This window comes from Phascolarctos cinereus, unplaced genomic scaffold (genome assembly GCF_003287225.1).
Source record: "Phascolarctos cinereus isolate Bilbo 61053 unplaced genomic scaffold, phaCin_HiC Scaffold_4;HRSCAF=312, whole genome shotgun sequence".
Classification (NCBI taxonomy): Eukaryota; Metazoa; Chordata; class Mammalia; order Diprotodontia; family Phascolarctidae; genus Phascolarctos; species Phascolarctos cinereus.
In genome coordinates this window covers 219,185,358-219,204,766 of record NW_027555847.1, presented here as the reverse complement: position 1 = coordinate 219,204,766, position 19,409 = coordinate 219,185,358, and the positions used below count along the sequence as shown (strand labels likewise).

General features: G+C 44.1%; 2 protein-coding genes across 2 annotated transcripts in view; both read left to right on the top strand.

Moving 5' to 3' along the window:
• The first annotated feature begins 1,466 nt into the window (after positions 1–1,466).
• Positions 1,467–6,426, top strand: PSMG3 (proteasome assembly chaperone 3). Its single transcript, XM_020975263.2, has 3 exons — positions 1,467–1,574; positions 3,691–3,928; positions 4,596–6,426. The coding sequence occupies exons 1-3, from the start codon at positions 1,567–1,569 to the stop codon at positions 4,746–4,748; spliced, it is 399 nt and encodes a 132-aa protein (XP_020830922.1). The 5' UTR covers positions 1,467–1,566; the 3' UTR covers positions 4,749–6,426.
• A 2,707-nt stretch (positions 6,427–9,133) lies between these two features.
• The window catches only part of TMEM184A (transmembrane protein 184A), a 57,531-nt gene continuing 47,255 nt past the window's right edge, over positions 9,134–19,409 (top strand). The window contains exon 1 of the mRNA XM_020975241.2: positions 9,134–9,221. The gene's annotated coding sequence lies outside the window, so the exon portion shown is untranslated. The remainder of the gene's footprint in view (positions 9,222–19,409) is intronic.

Below are 19,409 nucleotides of genomic sequence, written 5' to 3'. Positions count from 1 at the left end.
CAAAAGGCGGAATGGTCAAGAGTCCAGAAGTATGCATTTTAGATGGTAGTAACAGTTTTATATCAGATTGTACTTTAGGAAAGTACCTTCACTGATTTGAGTCTCAATTTCCTCCTTTGTAAAATGAGAATGCTGGATGAAAAAACTTTGGGGGTTCTTTCTAATTCTAATTCAATCAACAAACACTTATTAAGTGCCCCTATGTACCAGGCACTGAGCTAGATTCTGGGGAAAGAAATAAAATGGGAAAGGGACTATACAGAATTCCCAGATGAGGAAACTCCCTCTACCAATGCAGATCAGCATCTTCTCTGCAATTAATAGTGTTAGACAATTACTTAGAGCACTGAGAGGTTAAATAACTTGCCCCGAATCACACAGCCAGTATGTGTCATAGGTCTTCCTCGCCAATGCTGGCTCTTTATCCACTATGCCAAGATAAGAGTGAAACAGTACCTGCCCTCAATATTAAAATCTAGATGAAGGAGAAATATTTATCTATATTCTATATATAAATATAGCATACATACATGTATACACATATACAAACATATTATACATGTGTGTATACATACATACATGTATGTATATATATATGCATATATGTACATATATGCAAAATGGGGCCAGTAGACATGCAGTGGATAGAGCATGGGACCTGGAGTCAGGAAGACCTGAGTTCAAATCTGGCCTCAGAAACTTACTAGCTATGTGACCCTGGGCAAGTCCCTTAACCCTGTTTGCCTCAGTTTCCTCATCTGTAAAATGAGCTAGAGAAGGAAATGGCAAACTACTCCAGCATTTCTGCCAAGAAAACCTCAAATGCAATCATGAAGAGTTGGGCACAACTGAAAAACAACTGAAAAGCAATATTCAAAAGAGATAACAAAGTGCTGGACTAAGGGAGGTACTCCTAACTTGGGTGGGCAATGTTCTTAACCTGAAGTCCTGAATATATTTGTTTGTTTGTTTAATTCTGATAACTGTATATCAAAATAACTGGTTTTCTTGGAATCCTATGTATATTTTATTTATCTAATAACAGTTAACATTTATAAAACACTTACTATCTGCCAGGTGCATTATAAATATCTCATCTGAGGCTCACCCAACCACCTGGGAGGTAGGTACTATAATTACCCCCATCTTACAGATGAGAAAACTGAGGCAAACGGAGATGACGTGATTTGCCCAGGCTCACTGGGCTAGTAAGGGTCTGAGGCTGTATTTGAACTCAGGTCTTTCCTGACTCCAAGCCTGGAATTCTATCCATGACTCTACCTAGCCGTCCTAAAAACATTCTTCCGGGAAGGCTTCAAGACTCTCAAAGAGGTCCAAGACACAGAAGAGGTTCAGAGCTCCCGATGCGAAGGTGGCATCATTGGGCTTTCCTGGAGCATCCCTCTCCATCCCCGGGATGAAGGCTGGGTACAAAGGACTCATCAGTCCGGGGCCTGGCGACTGCGCTCTTCCGCCCCCACTGGTCACAGGCAGAACCGCGCCCCCGGCGCCCCGGCGCGTGCCCAGGGAAAGCGGCCGGCGCTCGGCTCCACACATGGGCGCGTTATGGAGAGGTAAGGCCGGGGCGCGCGGGGCGGGCAGGCGTGGCCGGCTCCTCTCGCTGCCTGCCTCCCGCGCCAGCCGGGCCCGGGCCGGCCGCGGGGCAGAGGTGGGGCCGGGCCGGGCCGGGCCGGGCCGGGCTGCGTGGCCGGAGGCAGAAGAAGTCGGGGCTGCAGGCCCAGAAGCCCCGGCCTCGCGTAGCGCGGCAGCCCGCCGGGGTTTCCGGACGCGCGGCCGCTAAGGAGTCTCTGGGCCCCAGTGGCCCTGCGCCCCGGCCGGAGGGGAGGGGGGGGAAGGGAGCGCCTCGCTGCCCCGTCCCAGGGCTTTCCGGCCCGCGTGTGGTATTGCCCCGTGGGCCCCGCGTGGCTCCTTCCCCTCTTTGTGCCCACACCTCCGTGCCTCCTGACCCCATTTCTCTGGCTCCTCCCTCCGCGCCCCACATGGCCCCTGTGCCCACAGGCCCCCTTCCCTTCTCTGTGCCATGTGCCCTCCCCTCCCCTTTCTGCCCCTTCCTTCCTCTGCCCCTCACCCATCTCTGCCCCAGTGCCCCCTTCCCTTCTGTGTGCCCACATGCCCTCCCCTCCCCTTTCTGCCCCCTTCCTTCCTCTGCCCCTCACCCATCTCTGCCCCAGTGCCCCCTTCTCTGTGCCCATGTGCCCTCCCCTTCCCCTTTCTGCACCCTTCCTTCCTCTGCCCCTCACCCATCTTTGCCCCAGTGCCCACGTGCCCCTCACTCCCTAATCCTTGTGCCCCTACTTCCTCACTGCCCATCACCATCCCTTTTCTCCTGCTAGGTGCACATATACCCCTTCCTTTCTGTGTACTCATGTGCTCTCTTCCCTCCATGCAACCCTTGTGACCCTCCATGCCCTGCTCCACCCCTTTTCTCCCTCCCTAACCCCAAACTCCTTTTCCCTCTCTTGTGCCCTGGTGCCCCCCTTCCCTCCTCAGTGCCCCCCTCCAACCCGTTTCTTCCAACAGGCTGTACACACTCCCCCACCCCCATCCCAGGCCCTATCCCTGTGATGTGTTCAAGTGCACCTTCCCTCTCTGCAGCCTGTTCTCTTTCCCCTCTAGGACTACATACCCACCGTCCCTCCTTTGTGCCTACTGGCTCCTTTCCCACTCTGCAACCCTTGTGCTCCTTACCTCTTTTTTGTCCCCTTCCAGGCCCTCTCAGGAACCCCTGTACCCCCTTCCTTCCATGCCTTAGTGCCCTTTTTACCCCCTTCCCTCTTCTGTGCCCCAGTGATCTTCATGTCTTTTCACTCCCTTTCATCCCTTTGTACATCCCTTGAGCTTAGGTACAGCACCCCTGTGTCCCTTTCTCATCCATGTGCTGATCCCTCAGTGCCTTTTTCTTAACTATTATACTGTGGGGTTTATGGTTCCCCCACCTTCCCCGCCCCCATCGCCACCACCGTGGGCTGTCTGGCACATAGTAGGCACTTAAGAAATGCTAGTTGACTGATTGACCTCTGTGTTAGATAGCTCAGTAGTTGTTGGGGATATTAAAATGTTAGTCCTATGGCTTTGAAAAAACAAAATGAAATTTGAAAATTTTAATCAGTAAATTGTAATCTCAGTCCTGGGGTAAAAAACAGGTTTTATTTATGTCCTGGCTGTTAAGCAGAAGTATCTGGGGTGTTTTCATTCAAAACAAATAGCCCTTAAATGACTAAAGGCCTCCCAAGATTTAAATGAGGACAATTAAGATCAGTAGGAAACCACAGAAGTAATAAATTTCATCAACTGAATTTTCAGAGGGGTGGGAACATACAAGCCTCTGAAGGGGAAGTTAAATATGTCCCATGCTGCTCCTGCTGCCGACATCCTCTAATGATGCAAATCATCTTTCTACATTTTGCTTTCTTTGCATTACGTGCCTATTATGTACATATATTATATACACCCAATTAAGATGGTCTTTTTGAAAAATTTGCAGGGTGAAAAGTTCTCTGTTTCCAGCGTGTCAGCTTTTAAATGGGCCTATTTGTGTCTCTTGGCTCACTGTGTACTTCATTGTCATCACCAAACAGTGTTCATTTTTCAGCTCTTAGGGATATGCAGTGGTATCATGTGGACTGCAATGCTAATTGTTGATGTGTTCCTTTCCTTTATTTATTTTAGCTGTCACTTAAACAACCCGGCTATGGAAGCCAGACCAATTGTGACCTCAAAGCAGAAGGTTGAAGTGGTTTGTGGTGTCCCGACCCAGGTGGTCTGCACAGCTTTCAGCAGTCACATCCTTGTGGTGGTGACCCAGTATGGAAAAATGGGTACCCTGGTCTCCCTGGAGCCTAGTACGGTAGCCAATGACATCTGCAAGCCTGCAATCACTACTAGAGTGCTCCTCGGGCAAGATGAGGTAAAGTAGTCAATAGGGGATGCCAGAGATGCAGGAGAAACCACTTAGATCTGAGATGACTTTAGGGCTGCTGAATGTCTGAAATATTTATGCTTCACTACTGTGATGACATAAGTGTTTGTTATTTCCAAGTGTCTTCTTTGTATAGGAATGTCCCCTGTGTTCTCAGTGAATGCTTTGGTCACTCATTTGGCCTTCTGTTCGACAGAAGAATAAATCTATTGGCTCCATAACTTGTGTCTTTTCTTTCACTTAGTCTGAACCTTTCCTTGTACTGTTGATTAAGGAATGGCTAGCTGGGCTTGTTCCAGTCTGGAAAGATGATCAAAGAGATTTAATGAAGGTCCCTTTGCAGACTTGCCTTTTCCTTAGCCTTCCCAGACTAAAAATAAGCAGGAGAGACCTGGGAATTAGAAGGCACGAGGAAAATACACTTAATGATGCTGCTTTATCAGTTTGTTTGTGACTGGTCGTTATGGGTGTATGTTCCTTGATGCTGAATCACTATCACATCAGATTTAGTGTATGGTAATTTAATGGTGGTACAAGAAACCTGTCTCTGTTTCTAAATAAGGGATACTTAATGAAGGTATGAAGAAGAAAGGCACAACTTCTCACCACTAAAGTGACTCTCTGTATGACTTTTTTCCTTCCTTTGCCTCTCTAGCCCCTTATCCATGTCTTTGCAAAGAACCTAGTGATGTTCGTGTCTCAAGAAGCAGGAAACAAGCCTGTTCTCCTGGCTCTGGCCTTGAAGGAAAAAAGTGTGGAAGGGGTAAGAGCCCTGAAGGAAGTGATTCGGAGCTGCCAGGTGTGGTGAAACAAGGCCCTGCCGGATATTCCAGGGGAAAGCTCTTGAATCAAGAAATCATAACTCTTCTTCTGAAGGAACCTTTTATTTTCTTATGGCTTATAGCCCATGCTGCTGAGAGAGAACTGTTTTCACATCTCAGAATAAACTCAGTTTGGTTTTGATACTACTATTGGGGGTGGGGGAGGGGCTTATTTCTTTGTAAGTCTGTGAATGGTTTTCCATCGAGATCCACAGAGTTGCATGCATTTGAGAATTGTTACAGTGAATCATCCTACTGGATGGGATCCCCTGTGTTCTGTGTATAGCATCAGTTGCAGGAGGAATTTTCAAAGAGAGAACAAAGCCAAGTAGTAGTCAGTGCTCATTTATTTCTTACATAGTAAACATCTCAATTGCACAAGCCCCAACATTCCAAAACTATGAATGTAATTAAAAGTACTCTAGATGTATGAAAACTTGGTTGATAAGGAATAATAGGTATGTGACCCACATTGTTCAAATAAATACTGGGAATTAATCTTAGCATTATACAAAAATTATAATTTTTAGGCTCCACTTGTTTTCTCTCTCTCTCTCTCTTTTCCTTGGGTTCTTCTTTTTGTAGCCTCTGATGTACTGTTGAAAAGAAAATCCAGGGGCAGATGGGTGGCCCAGTGGATAGAGCACCAGCCCTGAAGTCAGGAGGACCTGAGTTCAAATCTGACCTCAGACCAAACACTTGACACTTAATAGCTGTGTGACCCTGGGCAAGTCACTTAACCGAAATTGCCACAAAAAGAAAGAAAAGAAAATCCAAAATAAAGTGTTCTAACCAAGAATGGCAGTTCTATGCATCAAGCATCAGACAGGATCCAGAAGGAACCTCAGAGGCCATTTGGTCCAGTATCCCTTATTTTACAGATGAGGAAACTGAAGCCCTTTGAGATAAAGCGACCCACCCAGGGTTTCACAAGTCGTTAGTGTCAGAGGTAGGATTTGAACTCAGGTCTTTTCAAATCCAGAGCCAGCACCCTTTCCACTGGTCTGATATTCCATTGTCTTTAATCCTTTTCCTCACTGAACCTTACAGAAACCTAGGACTTCCAGACTCTTTCTTTATTAGTAGAAAAAGTAGTAATATCGTATGGTTGTACCCGACAGCAAGAAGATGAAAACCAGTAAATTGGGTCTTCATGCAAACTGAAAGGCCTTTTATAAGAAAATAGGTGATGCAGGATGTGAGTGACAGCAACGTGCCTTTCAGTCAAAACCCAGGCTTGGCGTGAACAGGGAATACATGTACTTACTGACTTCAAACCACTGTCTTCTGTTCCTGGGAAATAAAACTTAAGACTGTGTTCCTTGAAATAGACTGGTAAGGAGCTTGACTTCAGAGAATTGGGAGAATATACCTCTCGCCTTGCATTGCAGAGATAGGGAACTAGAGGTATGCTGTATGTAGTGCCAACTGCAATGGGTGCTTTGGTCTTGTGGAACTGGTTTCTTTCTCTTGAAATTTTTGCCATAAGGGCAGGGTTCACTGAAGAGGTAGGAAGGAAGATATTCATAAATGAATGTGATAAACAAAAGGCATCAGTAAGTTTTCAACAATACTGGTTAGAAGTATCTGACCTCGGTTCCTTTATAAGGTCACAAAACAATACTTGAAAATAACTTTTTCTCAGACTAAAGGCTTCTGAAATTCTCCTGGGATTGTCTTTGTTTTATAAACTCTTCTATGGTATGATAGGGAGGAGCACTTTAAACCATTGGTCCAGGGGGGAAATAATGGCACATTTGCAGCAGATGGGAACCAAGTAAAGCTAATTATCTTTCTTGTTGACATATCAATCTGTGATTTCTGACGTGATTTATTGTTTTGGATCTTTTGCTTTTCACTGTAGAACCTTGATTTCTGTGTAACAAGTGAAGAGACTGAAACACAAGGTGGAATGTGTGTCAGAGAGAAAGAGAGATTAGGCAGGGTTTGCTGTCTTTGATTTTCTAGGTTCTTGATTAGTACTTAGATGAAGGCTTCTAAGCCTGTTGGTCCTTTTTGATTTTGAAGCTGTAACTGTGAATCAAGGGAACTGTCTTTAAACAAGAGCTCTTGAAAGATAGTTGCACCTCCATGATTCTGGCCCTTATCATGGATGTGGACCTGAAACTGGCGTGTTCTTACTGCTTTCTGTAAGCCATGTTTATTTACAGCCACACAGAGCATATGGTCACCATTAAAAACAAAAGCAAAACCTGATACTAAATGCCTCAGTCCGTTAAGCCAATGCCTTATTGCTTGCCTGTGCCTTATAAATCAGAGCACGTGACTGGTGTGCAAAAGGCACCTGGCCCCCAGCTTCCATCAGTGCTCAGCTCACAGCTGCTATAATTCAGAAGGTGAGATACATGCACCAGTAAAGAGATCTATAAACCTGGCGGGTTTCACGGGAAGGAGCTGTCTGCTTTTTAGAAATTGTTATTCCTTTAGCAGGAAAAGCTGCATGTGGTGCTTATCCAGTGATCAAACTGTAATTACAACTTTTAGCAGGTTTATGTCCAAGGGTAAATAACGAGAATTGGGCTAATTTTCTGTCCCCTATAGCACTGCTGGTAGATTCAGGTTGACTTTTTCTAGGCAATGCCCTTGGACAAACAGGGTTTGATTTGTCAACTACTATTTCATGCTGAACTGTTAACCAGAACTCCTATTAGGCAGACCCAGCTGCTCAGATTCACCTTTTTTTTTTTTTTAATAAAAAGGACTTTGGGGATAAGGGTTCAGGGAATTGACTCTTGGTGGTCTGGGGGCTCACAAAGAAAAACAAATTTTCACTTGTAGCCTTTCAAGTGAGCTTTCAAGCATCTTCTCTGGGTATTTGGAAGAACCTTGAGAACACCCGAACAAATGATGACAAATAACTCATGGAATAAAATAGAAAACACAGGGAGGTGGGCTGAGAGTGTGTTGGCTTTTGTTATTAGTTTGGAACATCACAGTGAAATTGGAAATCAGAAGAACAGTGACCAGATAAGTGACGAGAATGATGGACTGGATCGATGGGAATGAAATGAAAAAAAAAACCTGAATGATGTGGAAGATGACTACAGAAAGGTTTTCTGTCATCTTGGTTTTATAGTTTGGCATCACAGTAAGAAAAATAGAGGACAAACCCCATCTGTGTGTGGATGAAGCATAGTTTCGGTCTAAAATGAGGATTCATAAATTCCAGAGATATTGTGAAAAGGTGGAGGGCATTCAATGAATTGGAGAAGTATGAGAACTTTTCAGAAAGCAGCATAATCTTTTAACTCTTTTTTTATGACGATTTTGCTATTTTATGTTACCGGGACTCTGATGGAAATAGGTGAATCTGAACTACGTCCACCTTTGAATTATTACAGTAAATAGCAGCAAAACCCCTGGGTGTACACATTGGGTGGGAGTTGAAGGGGCACCCCCCCAGAAGCTGAAGCAAAGTGAAAGCAGTTAGATGTCGGGACTGGAGTCTGGAAGACTTGTGTTCAAGTCCAGCCTCAGACACCTACTAGTTGGGTGACTTTGGGCAAGCCATTTGCCCTCAGCTTGCCTCAGTCTCCTCATCTGAAAAAGAGATAATAGCATCTACCTCCCAGGGTTGTTGTGAGGATCAAAAGAGATGATAATTGTGAAGTGCTTGGCACTCAGTAAGCACTAAATAAACATGGGCTATTATTATTGTCATGTTCTTCAAGGAGAAGAGAAATGTGATGTTTTAGAATGGGAAGAAAATAGAAAGGAATTGGGGGAGGGAGGGTGAAGGAGCATATAGAAAGAAAAAAAAGGCTTCAGGAGAAAAGAGATTTGAACTAACAAAGGCCCCTGGCAGAAAACAGGGAATCATGCCCATATTAGAGGGCACAGGGCATGTTTATTTAGCGTCAGTAAGGAAATAAAACTCCTCCTACCCCCTTTATGAATCATTGACAACGTTCTGTTTTTTGTTGTATTTTTTTTAAGAGGCAGCATGTTAAAGACAAGTGGTCTTCAAATAGCTTGAGAAAGGAGGAGAAATTTATATAGGAGAGAATAAAGTGGGCTCTGGGCAGATTTGACAGGACCCAGGTGCTGTGTAACCTGGCACAGGCATAGGGACAGGGGCTGGGAAGTGAAGAAAGGAAGAGGGAGGAGGGACTTAGGGTTAGGCAGGGTGGAGCTGGATGTACCTGTAAGCTCAATAGGTATAAGGCTGGGAGGAGTTTGGTGCTTAGGGAAAAAGCAGATGCACTATTGGGAGTCCTGTATAGAGCAGAAGCCATTGGAGAGGGGACTAGGGTTCCCCTTGGGAGAAATCAGGGGCCAAGATTAGCTTGAGTGGGAACTTGGTGTTTCAGGTCAAGGCTGGGTGAATCTGGTTAGGATTCCTTTCCTCTAAAGGCCTTCTGCAGTACTGCAGGGTTTGGCATCAACCCTCAAGGAGCTGGGAGAGGCAATCGGGCTGGAGCCAGAAACTAACCAGTAAGGTGAGCTACCACCAGGGAGGGATATGCTAGGAAAGGGGATTGCTTTTGAGTTAACTGGGTGGGTCTGGTCGCTACCTCACTACTATTCCCTGAATCTTGGATCCTAAGACTTACTAGGTGTTTGTATGAAGTGAGATGGGGTGTCGGGAAGGAGGATAGAGATCTCCTTGGAGAGTCTTCACTGAAATCAAAGCTGAGAAAAATCACAACCCTATGATCCAGATGGCCCAGTTGTGTCTACATGCCAGTCTTCCTCACTATACCCCAGGCCAACCTTGGAACTTGCCTCTTCATTCCCACCCTATTTACAAAGAAGTATCCTCAAATACATTGACCTTCCAGACTGTCTTAACTACCTTGGACGGGTCAGAAAGGTACCTCTCCCCTCTTTGTCATCTATACTCAGAGCAATATCTTTAATATGACATGCAAGTAAGCATGAGTCCTGGGGCAGCCACCTTCTTGAAAACTAGCAACTGGTTCCTAGAGCAAAGCTGTCCCATAGACTTTTAGAAACAAAGGATGTGGCTTGGGGAATGCCCTTTATGCATGAGAGCTATGCACTGAGAGAGAAAGAGTTCACTTGGGAGAGACAAACAGCAAGGAAGGAAGACTATAGGAGAGGTTAAAAAAAATGGAAGAGAGTGGAGAAAGAGTAGGGCATAGAGAAAAAGATGTCCCCAGACAAAAGGGAGAAAGCATGTCCCTGCCACAGGGAGGCACATTGGTCACTGGTTTTATTCATCTTTTGTCCCACATGATAGAGAGCCGAAGATTGAGGACTGGGTATATGGAAATTAAGCACAACAGGAAAGCCAAAAGTTTGCTTGTAATATCTAGAAATGCAAGGAAACCTGGAATAATTGGAGAGTACTAGTACTGCCCCAAGCCCAGGAACCAGGAAATTTAGTTCTTCTAGCCACCCGCAGGGCTGTTCTAGCTGTATGTGCTAGTGAGGATTTTTTTCCCCCCAAGAACATTGGTCTCCAAATTAGGTAAATAACCTAACTTCCAGTCCTTAACCTTTAAGTGCAATGGGAGGAATTCTAGATTTGGAATCAGAAGACCTGGGTTCAATCCTAGCCCGGCTAATTATTGCCTAGGTGACCTTGGGCAGGTGAATGTCTTTGGGACTCAGTTTTCTTATCTGTAAAATTAGGAGGTTGGGCTAGATGACCTACAAAGGTCTGCCAGTTCTAACTTTATAATCCTTAGAAAGACTGTGAGAAACCTATCCACTTGTTTTAAAAGGGGCAAAGATAGGGGCAGCTAGGTGGCTTAGCGAATAGAGCTCTGGCCTTGGAGTCAGGAGGACCTGAGTTCAAATTTGGCCTCAGACACTTGAAACTTAACTAACTATGTGACCCTGGGCAAGTCATTTAACCTCGATTGCCTCAGAAAAAAGAAAAAGGGGCAGGACAAAGATCATAATCAAAGTGATCAATCAACAGGCACTTATTGATCATCTAATATTAACCTACACAGCTCCTGCGACAGGGCTGGGTACCAAAGAAATGGAAGACACTGTCTCATTAGACCGAGTTTCGGAAGAGTAGGAACAGGTTTTTGTCTTTCTTTGTGTCCCCATCCCTTAGCTCAGTGCCTGGCAGTCAGTCAGTCAATGTGCATTTATTTAACATTTGTTTGCCAGGTGCTATGCTAAGTGATAAGGATAACCAGAAAAACAAAAACCAGTCTCTTCTCTCCAGGAGTTCACGTTCTAATGGGATGAAGTAGGTGTTTAAGAAGTTTGAATTTGGGCAGCTAGGTGGCTTGGTGGATAGAGCACTGGCCCTGAAAGTCAGGAAGACCTGAGTTCAAATCTGGCCAAACACTTGACACTAGCTGTGTGACCCTGGGTAAGTCACTTAACCCTAACTGCCTTAAAAAACAAGTGCTTATTGAAATCCTTGTTGACTCAGCCTTTGGGTTTTGAAGATCGGGTAGTCAAGGGGAAGACAGGGTAGTTGGGTATTCATCTTCATCCCTTCTCTTTCCATATTCCTAGTCCCCAATCCCAAACTTCACACCCTGACTTCAGCTTCACAGATGCCCCACACTGGGACAGTGACAAAAAAAATCCCAGAACAGGAATTAGTCATTGGGGCTGCCCAGAGAAGCATCTCTGGAGTGCTTGGTACTAGCTCCAAAAGCCACAGGAGGCTGGAGGTTTTGGTTTTGTTTTTTAAAGAGAAAAATTATTTTCTTACCTGCTAAGTTCTTTTATCTGGGTAATTAACCACAGTCAAGATGGCACAAGGTCTAAGAAGACTGGAGGCCAGGAGCCAATTTTTTCAAAAGTAGTATGAAGGATATTTTGGTGAATTCTTGTTGGACAAGTGCCAAGGTTTAAAGTGAGTTTAGACAAGGTGATAAAGTAATTGGAATAGTTAAAAGGCAGTATTGCTGGGTCAGCCAGTGAAGTGTACAAGTGGTCAAGGTAGATAGTGTTTGGCTATTTAGAAGGGGCTGGACAATGACATGAACACCTTAGAGCTGGGTGAGCCAAAAATCTCTCTTGGGCACTAGTTGATTGGGGGTCAGGAAAAAACATTGAATAATTCTCTTAAGTGTATCTGCAACCATCTCCTGAGAAACTGGTTCAGGAACTAGAAGCCGGAAGGACCTTAAGGTAGATTGGCTGAATTTCTGAATAGAAGGCCCTAATCCTTTGTCTCTGTGGCTGAGGAGGAGCTTTGTTAGACCACTGGGTCCAATTTGGATGAAATCTGACCAAAGGCTCTTACCCCTATGAGTGGGTGTGGGACCTGAGGCATTCTCCTCATCTCCAGCATTCATCTTTACCTGCCCTCTGTGATTTTCAGAAAGCTTCCAGACAGCCTGCCTGGGGAAAATGGCCCTTCTGCAAGGGAGTGTCTAGGGTTTCATTCTTTCTTGTGGTGCTCTCTGAGTGGTCAGACTCTAACCTGTTCTCTCCCCAGGGACACCATTTTCCAGTCCCCTCACTTTCCCAAACCCAGTTTGCTTTGTTCATTGTGAGTGGTTGTTGGCCCGGCCTCCACTTGGGCTGCAGTTACCAAACTGGGAGGTTGGCCCAGGAGGGAAGGGGGGGTGGGGAGAAAGGAGAAATGCCATGTCGCATGGGGCCTCTCAGCTCACCACACCCCACTGCTGATTGGTAGATAATTCTCCCAAATTTGGGGTCAGATCCTGAGGGACAGAGAGTATTATTTCTCAGGGAAAGAGAATTTTACCTGAGCTTCGGGTCCAAGGAAGAATTTAATATATCTGTGGCTAGAGCTGGTCCAGAGATAAAGTAGATTGGTCAGTCTTGCCCTTGACTCCTCATCTGGAGAACCCCTCCGTTGCTATGGGATCCAGTCCCCTGGATTAGCAGAGTGCCTCAGGCAAATGACAGGTAATAATAATAATAATAGTAATTAACAGCAACATTTTGTCAGAGGTTCTTAATTCTGTTTGTGTCATGGACCCCTCTGGCAGTCTGGTGAAGTCTATCAACCTCTTCATACAATAATATTTTGAAATGTATACATACATACATACATACATACATACATACATACATAGGGTTAAAAAGAAAACCAATCATATTGAAATATAATTATCTGTTTGAAAAAAGTTCACAAACCCCAAGTTAAGAACCCCTGATTTATATAGCATTTTAAGTCTTACATTATTATTGTTATAAGGTTTACATTATTATCTCATTTGAGCCTCACAACAACCTGTAGAGGTAAGTGTTATTATTCCTATTTTACAGATGAGGAAACTGAGGCCCAAAGAATTTAAATGACTTGCCTGGATCCCCCCGATAATAAGTGTCAAAGACAGGATCTGAATGCAGGTATTAGGTACTTGAAGGGACATCTACCATGTCACCTAGCTAGAGAAAAAAATAGTGTGCTTTAAACCAAAAAAAAAAAAATTAACTGAGGCCCACATATAACCCATTATCACATTAGTCATGATTGGGATTGATTATGTGGAAAAAATGTCATCCTTTAGTTATATCTATCTCAACTCTGCCACCTTAAAAACAAACAAACTCTATGTGACTTTGAGCAAGTGACTTAACCTCTCTGGTCCTCAGTTTCTTCATCGTTCCAATGACATTGGACGAGGTGACCTCTGAGGTCCGTATCATCTCTAAATCAATGATCTGAGTTTTTCTCTTCGGCTTCTGCTTTACCCTGACAGACTCCTGACTCCTGACTATTTTTCTGGTTACTCTCGGACTTCTGCTGATCAAAGCTGCCTTTGACATTCATTTGTAACCAGATTTCACCCGGCTAAAAATGTTAGCAGAGTCTAGGGAATTACTCCATCCAATTCAATCTGCCCCAAGCTCTGCCTCTCACAAAGAGTGGACCATTCCACAGCTCCTCAGCAGTGCGATACTGAGCAGTGCTGAACTTCAAATCAGGTGGGACCTGAGTTTGAATCTTGTCTCAAGACACTTACTAGTTGTGTGAGCCTGGGAAATCAAATCTCTCTGGACCTCTGTCTCCTTCCCCGTAAAATGCTAGTGTTGTACGTGACTTTACAGGTCCCTCTGATCTTGTAGAAGCGGTCCCTGCTGCTGTTTTTAAGCTAACTCAATAAAAAAAGAGGTTGTGGACTGCATTTATGGCAAAGAATGGAGCTGGAGGGAGGACAGATTTGAGAGGGTGCTTTCAAGCCTGACTCCAGCTCGTTCATTTGTACCTGCGGCTCAAGGCATACCTTCTTAAGCCTGGCCTCATAGGTATATGGAGTAGGGAGTTGTCCCACTGTGCTGATTGGAAGGATGCTAGGAAGCCCCCCTGCCCAAATACAGTTCTTGGGCTGAACTGTCCCTGAAGTCTGAAGGGCTGCCATAATTCATTTCTTTTGGGTTAAGCATTACCGTCTCCCTGGGGTCATCTTTTAAAAATACAAATACTGCTGGGAAAGAGGTAACACTATTAAGTTCCTAATATGGAAGTGTAAATGTACTTATCAGATGACTTTGTCCCTTGGCAGGAGACAGCGTTGCAGCCTGGGAGCTCAGGTTAGGGGTAGGGCTGGGGGTGGGGGCTAGGTACAGAGTGGAGAGAAGGGGGAAAGAACTCTACTAGGAGTCAAGGGGCAGGAAATACAACTTTGCCAAGGACTAGCTTCAGGCATAGTGTTTTAACTTCACTTGAACAACCACTAGGTGGTGTAGTGGATAGACTGTAGGACTTGGTGTTAGGAAGACTTGAGTTCAAATTCTGCCACAAATACTTACAGTGTGACCCTAGGCAAGTAATTTAATCTTATGTTTCCTCATCATTAAAATGAGAGCACTAAACTAGATGACCATTGAGGTCCCTTCCAGCTTAGGAGCTATAATTCTAAGGCAATACTCCCTCTTGAGGTGCTAAAGGAATTGTTTTTCATGTTATTGTTATATCCCTTCTGTGTAGTTTTTAGTTTCAGTATCCTTACTGTGTAGTAAGTTGTTTCAGTTTGCATATATAATCTCATTTGAGCCTCATAACAACCCAGAGGGGTGAGTGTCATTATCATCCTCATTTTACAGTTTAGGAAACTGAGGCAACAGAGGTTAAGTGACTCGCCAAGGGTCATCTACCTAGTAAGTGTCAGGCAGGATTTGAATGTAAGTCTTCCTGACTACACGTCACCTAGCTAGGGAAAAAGATGGTAGGGAGCGCACGGTTATAAATGAAGTCTCACTTAAGTATCTCTAGCAAAGCAATCTAAATATTTTTAATCCCTAAACATAGTTATAAATCTTCTTGAAATACTCAAACTCTGTTAGATGAGAAAAAAAAACTCACATATAAAAATAATAGCTAGCATTTATATATTGCTTTAAGGTTTGTTGCAAAGTTATTTTCGTATATTATTTCATTGGACCCTCACAACCCTATGAGGTAAATGCTTTTATTATCCTCATTTTATAGATGAAGAAACTGAGACTGAAAGTATTTAAGTGATTTCCCCAGTCACATAGCTAATAAGTACCTGAGGCAGGATTTGAACTCAGGACCTCTGTCTCTAGAGTCAATATTCTTTTCAGTGTACCATGAAGAATAAATTTCAAAGGTAACTCAGAACCTTTCTTCAGGACACTAAATCCCTACAGGACAGCTCCCAGTAATTGGTCTGTATTATGGCAACTTAAGGTCCAGGCCAAACTGACCAAGGCTGTGCTTTGAGATGAAACTACCTGATGGCCAGCCCAATCCCCCATTCCAGTTGCCTGTGCAATGGACTACAACCTCTGTAAATGCCCACCCCCTCTGCTCTTTCCCTTCTGACTTCCCAAATACATGAACAGATCTCAGGCAAATGGGTCATTAGCGGCCCTAAAGTGACTAGCCTCCTGACACAGCTGGCTTCTGATTATGTGGCAAAGGCAGGGGTTCTGGCTCGGCCTGACCCAGAGGTTTTCCTTTTTAATTAGTGTTGTTATAAACCGTTAATTAAGTTTTACAACAGTAATTGTTCCCTTTTGGAATGGAAGTCCACTGTGGCTGGAGCAGTTCTGCTGTGTGGTAGCTTTAGTCTGGGATGACAGATCTTTGAGAGGCTTCTCTCTGATTTTAAATGGACTCCTTGCAGAACAGAGCATCTATTCCGTCTGCCAGCCACCCAGGTCTAAAGGAGGTATAAGGAAGCTGGGAGCCTGTGCCTCAAAGGCAGGGTCTGGGGTTTTATTGGAGCTGGGCAGCACCTCACCAGAAGATAATGACTATAATCAACACAGCTTTCTTGCTTGCTGGGACTGCTTCCACTCATGTGGGATAATAAAATGATATAGAAAACAACCATGGAGGCCCTGGGTGAATGATGAACCACAGTGACCTCTGGGTCCTAGTTGGAGATCAGATAAGGGCTAGATTTAGAGTCAGGGGACTGGAGCTCATATCTGTTCACTATTGGTCTCACCTTGGGCAAATCTGGGCCTTAATTTCTGTGTTTGTAAACGTTTTTAAAACGAAGGGGTTGGAATTATATGACCTCTAATAGAGTCCCTTCTGGCACTAAATATTAAAGATCATATGGCCCAAGTGAACAAATATTTTTTTTTAAACGGCTGCTATGGGCCAAGGCTTGCTCTCAACAATGTACATACAGCATATAAAGCTTGTCAAAGGGACTTGAATGAAACAATTAGATAAAAATACAACGAAGTGTATGGTTCTTAAGGGCACAGGTCATGTAGGTGGTTAGTATAATATCAGTTCAGAAAAGGGAGACTATTGAGGTGGAGGAGAAGAGTCTGGCTGTGTGGGCAGACAGGCAAAAATAATTAACAAAGGGCCCTAGAGACAGAACAAGTGACACGGTGAAAATTGCTGGTCTTGGAGTCAGAAAAACCTAAGTTCAAATCCTTCCTCACATGCTTACTAGCAGGTGTGACCCTGCTTTTAGAGAGGGACTGTACAACACATGGCCCACAAAGGATTTTGTGTAAAAGAAATGAGTGCTTTGTCCGTGCCCCACTTAATCCACCTTCCACTAGTCACTGTCATGCCTGTCATGTAACTCGGCAGGTGGGTTGCCACTGCTCCCTCTCTCCTCTTTGTTAAAACCAACCATCATCAGTCTGTCTCTAGTTACCTTTACTTGGAAATTGAGCTGCTAAAAACCGATCTGCAGCCTGAAAAAGTTCAGCCTACTTTAATTTTGGCCACTACCTACTGCCAAGTTGTGCAGGTCCGTTTTAAAGCAACAACCACCTCCTTCGTGATGGACACTGTGCCTCTCTTGAGGAAGCCTACAAAGCTGTCTGCCTCAGTTTCCTTATCTATAAACCTGGGGATAATAATAGCACCTACCTCTCAGCTCCCAGGGTTGTTTTGTGAATCAAATGAGTTCACATTTGTAAAATGTATAAATGCTAGCTATTAGCATTGTTGTTGTTGTTATGTAGAGGAAAAGTATATGAAAAAAGACATACATCAAAGTGCCTAACTAATTACAGCTGTCCAGAGTTAGATTTCTAGAGATCTTGCTTCTAAGTCCTGGTCTTACCTAGGACCTCAGAGTTGAAAGGGATCTTGGAGTATGTAGTTCTGATCATACTTACAACTTAATCCCTCTACAACATCCTGGACAAGTGAGCTTGAAGCCTCTGCTTGAAACACCCGAATAGTAAAGAAGCCCATCTATCACCCATTCCACTCTGAGATCCTTCTCATGGTGAGGGAATTTTTCTTGATACTGAGCAGAAATCTGCTCCTCTGTCTTTTCTACCCACTATTTCTAGTCATACCCTCTGGGGCCAATTAGAGCAAGTCTAATCCCTCTTTCACAAGATAACCCTTCAAATATTAGAAAGCAACCTTCATATTCCCCCCAAGACTTTTCTTCTTCTGGCTAAATATGCATAATTTCTTTAGCAAAGTTTCCTATGCTCTGGACTGGGGATGAGGGTAGAGTGAAGGGAAGGAAATAAGCATTCATATAATACCTATGTGCTAGGCCTTGTGCTAAGCACTTTACAAATATTATTTCATTTGATCCTCACAACAACCCTGGGAGGTAGTGCTGTTATTATCCCCATTTTACAGTTGAGGAAACTGAGGCATATACAGGTTAAGTGACTTGCCCAGAGTCACCCAGCTAGTAAGTGACAGAGGCTGGATTTGAACTCAGGTTTTCCAGGTCCAGCACTTTTTCTGTCCACTGCGCCATGTAGCTCTAAGTCCCTAACCATACGGATTGCTCTTATCTGAACATTGTTTCGTTTATAAAGGTGTTATTTTGTTGGTCCAGCCCTCTAAAGTGGCATATGGTGAACAAAGGACCTCTACCTTGGAGTAAGGAAGACCTGAATGCAAGTTGTACCATTGCTACTTGCCACCTGAGATCCTGGGCAAGTCAGTCACAACTTCACAGGGTCTCTCAGCCACTCCTTCTCAGGCTATAATTAGTTGTTGATTTGTATCATTGGAGAGTATTTCCCTGTAATGATGAAATCACTGGTCTGGATAACCCCTAACTCCCTCCCTCAAAAGTCTGCCAATGTCCTTCCTAAAAATGTGTCTGGAACTGAGTACAATATTCCAGTTGTGGTTTGATTAGAGCAAAGTTTAGATTCTAAACTTTAGAGGGAAAGCCACCTCCCTCTACTAGACAAACACTGTGCCTCTCTTGATGGAGTCTATGTTAAAATTAACCTCCATCTACTACACTACTCTGTCTCTAATTTGAAAGGGAATCATTAATGACTTGCTCCTCGAATCTAGTCATTCAGCCAGTTCTGAGTCATTGTGCCTATAATCACCTACCCCATATCAATCCATCTTGTGCACAAAGAGAACACGAGAGCTCTTGTGAAATGCTTTGCTGAAATCTTAGGAAACCCGATCAGCCACATTCCCCTGATCTACCAGTCTAGTGACCCTGTTCAAAAAATGCAATGAGGTTAGTCTGGCATGACCTGTTTTTTGATGGGGCCATCTTAGTGATCACCACTTCCCTTTTTGTATGTTCACAAGCCATTCGTTCACTACCATCTTCAAAGTTTTGCCAGAAATAGAAGCCAGGTTCTCAAACTATCGTTTGCAGACTCTTTTCATTTATTCAGTCATTTTCCAGTCCTCTCTGACTCTGTGCCCCATTTGGAGTTTTCTTGGCAGAGAGACTGGAGTGGTTTGCTATTTCCTTCTCTAGCTCATTTTACAGATGAGGAAACTGAGGCAAAGAGGGTTAAGCTAGTAAGTGTCTGAGGCTACATTTGAACTCAGGAAGATGAGTTTTCCTTGCTCCAGGCCCCTCACTGTATCCCACTATGCCGCCTACTTTCTTCCTAAAAAAACAAAAAAAAATAACCCCCCAAGACGTCTACTCTTCTCTTGTCTTACAACATCTCTCCCATTCTCCACACTTTCAAATAGAGTATCATTCAAGGCTGAGGCAACTATGTGGCTCAGTGAATAGAGTGGTGGACCTGGAGTCAGGAAAACTCATCTTCCTGAGTTCAAATCTGGCCTCAGACACTTACTAGCTATGTGACCCTGGGCAAGTCACTTTGCCCTGTTTGCCTCAGTTTCCTTGTCTGTAAAAAATAAGCTGGAGAAGGAAATGGCAAACCATTACAGTATCTTTGCCAAGAAAACCTCAAATGGGGTCACAAAGTGTCAGACATGACTGAAAATGACTCAGTAACAAAATGACTTGAAAACAAATAACTCAGGGTGGTGGCAATGGCTCTGCAGTCACATCAGTTAG

Bases quoted from the DNA above. Each gene is read 5' to 3' on its own strand.
- PSMG3 (XM_020975263.2), top strand. The intron at 3,929-4,595 runs GTAAAGTAGTCA...TTGCCTCTCTAG, and splicing joins TGCTCCTCGGGCAAGATGAG to CCCCTTATCCATGTCTTTGC.